The 8,085-nt window shown below is 47.8% G+C and overlaps 2 protein-coding genes across 2 annotated transcripts; one reads left to right on the forward strand and one right to left on the reverse strand.

Annotated features, from left to right (window-relative positions):
• Positions 1-2,118: 2,118 nt before the first annotated feature.
• Positions 2,119-8,085, reverse strand: LOC120416212 (zinc finger protein 420-like). The gene is made up of 5 exons (XM_039577903.2): positions 6,914-8,085; positions 6,401-6,854; positions 3,791-3,866; positions 2,565-3,627; positions 2,119-2,504 (listed from the first exon to the last, which is right to left on the reverse strand). Exons 1-5 carry the CDS (start codon positions 7,987-7,989, stop codon positions 2,168-2,170), a joined length of 3,006 nt encoding a protein of 1,001 aa, XP_039433837.2. The 5' UTR covers positions 7,990-8,085; the 3' UTR covers positions 2,119-2,167.
• LOC120416213 (gastrula zinc finger protein XlCGF57.1-like) lies at positions 3,945-5,707 on the forward strand. Its single transcript, XM_039577904.2, has 3 exons — positions 3,945-5,172; positions 5,231-5,267; positions 5,326-5,707. Exons 1-3 carry the CDS (start codon positions 4,176-4,178, stop codon positions 5,666-5,668), a joined length of 1,377 nt encoding a protein of 458 aa, XP_039433838.1. The 5' UTR covers positions 3,945-4,175; the 3' UTR covers positions 5,669-5,707.

An 8,085-nucleotide genomic window follows, 5' to 3' on the forward strand; every position in this document is an offset into this window, starting at 1 on the left:
AGAACTGAGTGTTCGAACAACAACACAATTCTGAATCGACAGGGGAGGAAGAAGCGTGGGGACACACCACCATACGCACCGAGATTTGGTTTATTTGTTGGGAGCACCATGCTAAGAAGGTTTGAAATTCTGTGACTCTCTGGGTTATTCAAATCTTTTAAAAATAAGAGTGAATATCTATAAGTTTCATTATTCTCATTAAAAATTACCCTTCTTTTGGTAAAACCAACAATCATAAACATTTCTGGGAAATGGTTCGTTCGGGGTATGGGTCATTCTGGCGGATTGATTTCTGGGGAAGGGCGTTATGTGTATCGGGATTCTATTCAAAATCTAGATTGTCTCAGGTTAGAATACGCCTAGCATTCTTCCTGCCTTTAATGAATATTTCTGGGCCTTTTTTATAAGGTCCTAAGAACAAATGTAACAATTGAGTATATCTCGCTTACTCCGATGGACATTGACATAAGATGTGAGGGATCTTATAAAAAGAAGTCCAAATTTGTGATTCTCTAGAATGCTAGAATGAAACATCATAAACATTTAAGCGGCCAGGCCTACTGCGTATAGTTTACCGAAGAAAATATTCGTTGAACTTGGTGTGTTACTTGACCTGACATAAGTCAACGATAATAACGATTAAGGTGGAATATCTTGCATACCAATGCTGTTAATCGTTGAATCAACGTCATCGATGTCGATGATCGTTGATTTAAACGTAATCGTAATCGCAGCCATCGTTGATTTAATCGTCAACGTCAACGGACTCGTTGATTTAAACGGCGTTGATCAACGCGTTGATTATCGATAATCAACGAGTTGATCAACGGCGTTCTTTTATAGTTTTGTAGAGTTTTATGAGGAAAGAACGATTTTTTCATAAATGTTTTGATTGGGAAACATTCTCAAATTGATGTGGCATGGTTGTTCGGGTATTCGGGTGTACCAAGAGGACCGAAGTGACCGGATTTTAAACGTAATTTAAGCCCTAGCTAATTGCTGGTCACTTCCATCTCCATTTTGGTTCCCAAGTCCAACCAGGATTTTCTTGTGTAAATGACAGCGAGAACGGACAATTGGGAACCGAGATATTGTCGTTTTTTCACCGGAATTATAGTTCCGGCGGGTTCAGTAAGAGTCTCGCGTGGCTAAATATCGATAAAATTTGTTTTTCTATGATACAATACTGAATTGACCACATGACCCATGTTCTAGAACCCAGATTAAGATTGGCCAAGATGTCAAACTTCGTGACAGACCGGAGTAGCCTACTGTTATTGATCAATGAGTAAACAAAATATTTATGACCTACTGCGATTGGTTTTCGACACCACGCGAAAGATTTATCTCTTGGGATTCGATCGAAACTCATTGATCACACACAGTAGGCTACTCCGGTCTGTCACGAAGTTTGACATCTTGGCCAATCTTAATCTGGGTTCTGGAACATGGGTCATGTGGTCAATTCAGTATTGTATCATAGAAAAACAAATTGTGTCGATATTTAGCCACGCGAGACTCTTACTGAACCCGCCGGAACTATAATTCCGGTGAAAATCCGACAATATCTCGGTTCCCAATTGTCCGTTCTCGCTGTCATTTACACAAGAAAATTCTGGTTGGACTTGGGAACCAAAATGGAGATGGAAGTGACCAGCAATTAGCTAGGGCTTAAATTACGTTTAAAATCCGGTCACTTCGGTCCTCTTGGTACACCCGGATCCCCGAACAACCATGCCACATCAATTTGAGAATGTTTCCCAATCAAAACATTTATGAAAAAATCGTTCTTTCCTCATAAAACTCTACAAAACTATAAAAGAACGCCGTTGATCAACTCGTTGATTATCGATAATCAACGCGTTGATCAACGCCGTTTAAATCAACGAGTCCGTTGACGTTGACGATTAAATCAACGATGGCTGCGATTACGATTACGTTTAAATCAACGATTATCGACATCGATGATATAAACGCCGTTGATTTCAACGATTAACAGCATTGTTGCATACCCATCGACGTGCCAACCAAGCTACAATGCTATAAGGTCGTCTCATGCTCTGAAGTTCGTTTGAAAGTCACGGGGCTCATTGATTTTGAAATAATAATTTAGACGCATTTACATAGCCACACAAGTTTTAATTACTAAAAACGCTAATCACAACGGTTACTCTCCCCCCTTTCCGGACTGTCCACCGAGTAACTTTTCCTGCTCGAAGCGTCTTTCCAGCGTCGCCTGGCTGGTAAACACCAACGGTTTGTCCTTGTCACTCTGGCGCTCATCCGACTGGTAGTGCACGGTGTAGTGGTTCCTCAGCTCGGTTATCAGCCGGAAGGCCGCGTCGCACCGATCGCACGCGTACGGATTTTCCCCGACGTGGATCTTGCTGTGCTTGACCAGATCGCCGCTTTGGGCGTACGCCCGGTCGCAGTAGGCACATTTGAACGGTTTTTCCCCGGTGTGGGTTCGCATGTGCCGTTTCAGGTGATCTGAGGTGGAAAATCTACAAGGGGAAGGGGATTAGAGTTGTAGAAATTTTAACGATCTATTTTGGGAAACTTACTTCAGAGGGCATAACATACAAGGATGGGGTCGTACACCAGCGTGGACAACCTTGACGTGGTTGACGAGCGATACCTTCCGCGTGAATCGGGAACCGCAGATGTCGCAAACGTGATTCTGCACCTTGTTGTGCGTAGCGCCGTGGACCCTAACTTCCGCTCTGGTCACGAACCGCATCGGACATTGACTGCAGGTGAATGGTTTCTCGCCGGCATGTCGCTGAATGTGCACTTCCAGGGTGTGTTTGCTGGTAAATTTTTTGTCGCAAACCGAACACATAAACAGCGATCCGGAGTGTGTGTTGAGGTGGGCCTTCAGTCCGGAATACGACTTGAATCGGGCTTGGCAAACGTGGCACTCCCGACCCTTTCCGGTTGTGTGCCCAAGCATGTGACTGCTGAGCAGCGCCTCGTTGAAGAAGGCCTTATCGCACATACAACATTTGTAGGCCTTTTCCGGATGTTGCTCAATGATGTGCTGCTTGAGTACCCGAATCGAGGTGAAGACATCCGTGCAACTCTCGCATCTATGCTTCCTAGGGCAGTACGGTCTTGGCTTCTTCCCAGCTTTCTTCCGGCTATTTCCTTCATCGTCATTCGAATCTTCAGCCGGTTCCATCCAAACCTCATCGCTGTCGTCATCCTCAACTTCCTCTTTCAGAGAGCATTCCTCCTGCTCCTCCAACAGCGGATCATCCGAGCTTTCCGGTAGCGCTCGTTCTTCATCATCATCGATGTGTAGCTCCTGCTTAACCCGAATCATTTCCCAAAGGCGTCGATCGGTTTCAATACATTTCATGTGCAGCTTGTAAGCGTCCAGGATGCTTTGCTTGCACGGTGCACACACGATCTTCGGTAATCCGAGCGATTCCTTGCTGTCCTGATTGTTCGAATCCTCGGAACACGAGAAAACTGGAGCGCACACACTGGCAAGCATTCGGTGAAGGTTTGGCTGGCTCGGATCGGCCAGCGGTGCGTAGATGTTTTGGGAGGTGTCCGGCGGTGCGGACCTCATGCACACCCGACAAAGTTGTCCCATGTTGTTCTGCATTGCTATCGAGAATCCTTAACCAAATCCTTTTACTGTTCTTGTTTTCAGAATACTCAACACAGCTCAAGACCGTAACGATGTAAACAACACATTGACAAACTGAAAAGCACTTGTGTCATTCATGCTTTTGCTTGTTCCTTGTATCCTTGTATCATAACAAGATGTGTAGGGTGGTACCGATGGTTGAAGGTTGAAGGTTGAGCACTCCTTTGGATAGCTGGAGCCAGGTCGTAGACGTATCCGATTCCATAGTCTTGGCGATAAATCGTTTCAAGGTTTACGAGAGGCAAAATTACATAGTTGCTAGGCGGCAAGACGGCTGTCAGTCAGTGTAACGATTTGGTAATCGCATTGATTGCCAGAAAGTATTGGTTTGGGTGTATTCGCCGTTGCATCTTCCTCGCTGTAACTTGCATCCAACTTATCCAGTCCGTTTTGCTGAACCCAGACCGTTCTAGTAACGTAAATTGTGTTCAGTTCAACTAAAATTTTGTTTACGTTTCTGGAGCAAATCTGCATATCAATCCGTTGTTTTGCCAAGAGAAATTCCTCAAAAGCCCCCATGGACATCCCAGAACGAGCCAACCTGGCGTCGCTCTGTCGAATCTGCCTGAAGAAGCTCGGTCGGGCAGGTTCGGAGAACATCTACTCGGCGTCGTCCGGCACTCAAGGCGGCCCGAACCTGTACGGTATGCTGCGAACGATATGCGTCCCGGTGTTTGGCACTGAAGAACACCAGGACATAAAGGCGAGCAGCGAAGTGCCTCGCAGCGTGTGTTCCGGGTGTAGACGGCGCGTGGTGTCCGCGTACGAGCTGTACCAGGATTGCATCGAAACGGATCGGAAGCTCAGGGAGTTGGTCGTGGTGAAGCAGGAGCTTATTCAGGACAGTGACAACGATGACGGCGGGTTGTTGGTGGAGGCTAAGGCTTTGGTTGAGTTGGAGAACGAGGAAGACGATGATAAGGATGGTATTGGTACGGAGACTTTGCTGGAGGAAATGCAATGTGAAGATCCGGATGACCGTGACAAAATAGTTAAGAAATCTTCCAGCTCGTGTAAAAGAACGTGTCCGCTGTGTTCCAAGGTATTCAAAACTATTCGTGAGATGAAGACCCACATGAAGGAAGCCCATCTGGATGAAGTCTTCGGTTGCGGAACGTGCGACGAAGTATTTCTTGAAGACAAGCTGCGACAGGAGCACGAACTCACGCATACAACGGATCGACCTCACGAGTGTTCGTTTTGCAAGGAAAAGTTCCGGTCCGGCACAGATCTGCGGTATCACACGATGAATCATACCAACGATCATCCCTTCCGGTGTTCGGAGTGCGGCAAGGGGTTTCCGAAGAAGTACGCCCTCCAAGAGCACATGCTCCGGCACACTTCGGACAAGGCGTTCGTTTGCGGCCTGTGTCCGTCCAGATTCCACACCAAGGGCGAACTGAAGAAGCACATGGTGACGCATACGCTGGAACGAAGTCACGTTTGCGATATCTGCGGCAATCGGTTCACCACGAACGCTTCGATGATGAAACACGTGCGTCGAGTGCATACAGGTTTGTACTGGTGGTCAGTTAGCTTGTCGGATTCTAATGATCTTCCGTTTCGTTTCAGGCGAACGCCGGTTTCACTGCAATCTCTGCACTCTGAAGTAAGTGAGCACAAGTTTTCAGTAGAAACATCAGCTAAAACAGCTAATTTTCTTCCAGATTCGACAACGCGTACCTTCTGAAGCGACACATGCGAACCCACACCGGGGAAAAACCGTACAAGTGTGCCTACTGCGACCGGGCGTACGCCCAGAGTAACGATCTGGTCAAGCACAGCAAAACGCACGTCGGAGAAAATCCGTACGCGTGCGATCGGTGCGACGCGGCCTTCCGGCTGATGACCGAGCTGAGGAACCACTACAAGGTGCACTTCCAGCCGGGCGATCCGAGTTCGGCTGTGGGGGACAAAAAGGTTGCCGAACCGGTGCAGTTTACCAGCGTGGCAACGCTCAACAGGCGCTTTGAGAAGGAGAAACAGCGCGGCAAGCAGGAAATGTGTTGAAGCGGTGTAACGTACAAGAATCGAAATAAACGGGTTGTTGATCAACTGTAATGCTTTTTTTTTTTGTTCATTAAAATCTACCAAAAACATACAGCATTATGGCAACTGAACGCAATGGATCTTCTGTGCGGTAAACATCACTTTATAAGGGCTGGCCGTTCCTATGGTAACGATCAGGAGAGAAAGATAAACAATAGCAGGGCTGTTGAGTCGGATGAAGTGGAATCGTTCTTTTTGGAGAGCTTGAGTTGAAGTCGGTGTCGGGAAATTCGTCCGAGACATAGTCGTAGCCGCAACATTTTAAACTATTTTGCATGGAAATTGTAACTGGGATCGGTTCTTTATAAAAAAGTTGGACTCACACGAGTCAAACCTCGTGGCGCGGTGGTTAGCGGCATCGGCTGCCGATCCCTAAGTTGCTATGGGGCGCGGGTTCGGTCCATTTGCGTAAAAGAGGTTTTGGGTGACTCACCACACATAACTTCGGACGCCTAGAAATGAGCAGAAACTTGCAACAGAGACCACAAAAGACCCGGGGGTCGTAATAGTGGATTGCCTTGCTTTTTTTTTGACTCACACGATTTTCAGAAGCTGGAGTCGGAGTCGAATTTGCTCCAAATGGCTACACAATCCTGAATAAAAGTAAAGGTACGTTATACTCAGAATTTATTCTCAAACGATATTATGCGATCGTACAGTAAAATAATACACCCTTTCACCAGCAAGAGATTAAAACCGCGACGAGAAGTTCAGTCCAAAGTTCACCGGAGCATCCGCAGGTTGTAGCTGCTGCTGCTGCTGAAGTTGCTGTAGCTGTTGCTGTTGTTCACTCTCCTTCCGTTGCATTTCCTGCTCAAACCGCCGATTCAGCGTGGCCATACTGGTGAACTCGACCTGCTCCTTGCCGGCTTTGCTTTCGTGCTTCTTGACCAGCGCGCTGGTTGCGTTGGCTTCGCTCTGATCGCCCGGCTGGAAGTGAACCTTGTAGTGGTTCCGCAGCTCGGTCATCAGCCGGAAGGCCGCGTCGCACCGATCGCACGCGTACGGATTCTGTCCGACGTGGATCTTGCTGTGCTTGACCAGATCGTTACTCTGGGCGTACGCCCGGTCACAGTATGCACATTTGTACGGCTTTTCTCCGGTGTGGGTTCTCATGTGCCGCTTCAGGTGGTGGGCGTTGTCGAATCTACGATAGAAGGGCATTACACTCTGATAGTTTGATTTGAATCAACTAAAACTACTTACTTCAAGGTACACAGACTGCAGGGGAACGGCCGTAATCCAGCGTGAACTCGTCTGACATGCTTCATCAGTGAGGTATTCTTGGTAAATCGGTTTCCGCAGACGTCGCAAACGTGATTCTTTTCCAGCGTGTGAGTGACCATGTGCATTTTGAGCTCTCCTTTGGAGTAGAACTTCGAAGGACACTGCTGACAGACGAAGGGCTTCTCTCCGGTATGCCGAAGCATGTGATACTGCAGTGCGTGTTTCTTAGGGAACCCTTTTCCGCACACAGAGCATCGGAACGGATGATCATTGGTGTGATTCATCGTATGGTACTTGAGATCCGTAAGAGACCGGAACTTTTCCTTGCAATAGCTACACTCATGTGGTCGCTCCGACGTGTGACTGATTTTGTGCTCCTCGAACTTAGTTTCGTCCACAAAAACGTCGTCACAAACCTCGCAGCCAAAAACATCGCCAGCATGATCCGTTCTCATGTGGCCCTTCATTTCTTTGATCGTCTTGAACACGACCGAGCACAGCTCGCAAGTTCGCTTGTTCTTGATCTTACCCGAGGAAGGCTTTGCCGGCACCGTCACCGTCTTTTTCCTCCGCCCTCTTCGTGGTTTCTCGTGGTAACTTTCGTCCGAATCTGCCCCTTGAAAATCCACGTCGGACAGTATCCCGTCCTTGTCGTCATGGTCCTCCTCCATATGAACCAGCGGGTCCGCGTGAACCACCACCGTCTCCTGTTCCACCTCATCGCCCTCCTCATCCTCGTCCAGCACTTCCTGCTTCACCACTACCATCTCCCGTAGCTTCCGATCCGTTTCGATGCACTTCCGGTGAATCTCGTAGGCGGCCACGACGCCCGACTTGCAGATCAAACAGACGATGCTGGGCAATCCGGAGGACACCTTCGTTTCGTGCCTCTCGTTTGCTCCGGGGAATGCCGGAGGGCAGATCGCACCCAGCATCTCGTACAGATTGGGCTGGTCCGGATCGGACGACGACCGATAGATGTTGTCCGATTTGCTTTCTTTGGTGGTCTTCATACAGACACGACACAGCGCGGAAACACTCGATTTTGGGTCCATTTTAAGGTGGACGCTTATTTTCTACAAAAATTGATTACTTTTGCGTACTTTTGACAGGACGAGGGCATCAAAAATGTTTATTTGAAGTGTAAACAA

This window comes from Culex pipiens, chromosome 2 (assembly GCF_016801865.2).
Source record: "Culex pipiens pallens isolate TS chromosome 2, TS_CPP_V2, whole genome shotgun sequence".
In the NCBI taxonomy this organism is placed as follows: Eukaryota; Metazoa; Arthropoda; class Insecta; order Diptera; family Culicidae; genus Culex; species Culex pipiens.

Excerpts from the sequence above, each read along its gene's own strand:
- LOC120416212 (XM_039577903.2), bottom strand. The coding sequence starts at position 7,989 with ATGGACCCAAAATCGAGTGTTTCCGCGCTGTGTCGTGTCTGTATGAAG. Across the intron at positions 3,628-3,790 it reads CCTTCAACCTTCAACCATCG|GATTCTCGATAGCAATGCAG; the intron begins GTACCACCCTAC and ends GATTTGGTTAAG. Across the intron at positions 2,505-2,564 it reads TGTATGTTATGCCCTCTGAA|ATTTTCCACCTCAGATCACC; the intron begins GTAAGTTTCCCA and ends TTCCCCTTGTAG.
- LOC120416213 (XM_039577904.2), top strand. The coding sequence starts at position 4,176 with ATGGACATCCCAGAACGAGCCAACCTGGCGTCGCTCTGTCGAATCTGC. Across the intron at positions 5,173-5,230 it reads CGTGCGTCGAGTGCATACAG|GCGAACGCCGGTTTCACTGC; the intron begins GTTTGTACTGGT and ends GTTTCGTTTCAG. Across the intron at positions 5,268-5,325 it reads TGCAATCTCTGCACTCTGAA|ATTCGACAACGCGTACCTTC; the intron begins GTAAGTGAGCAC and ends ATTTTCTTCCAG.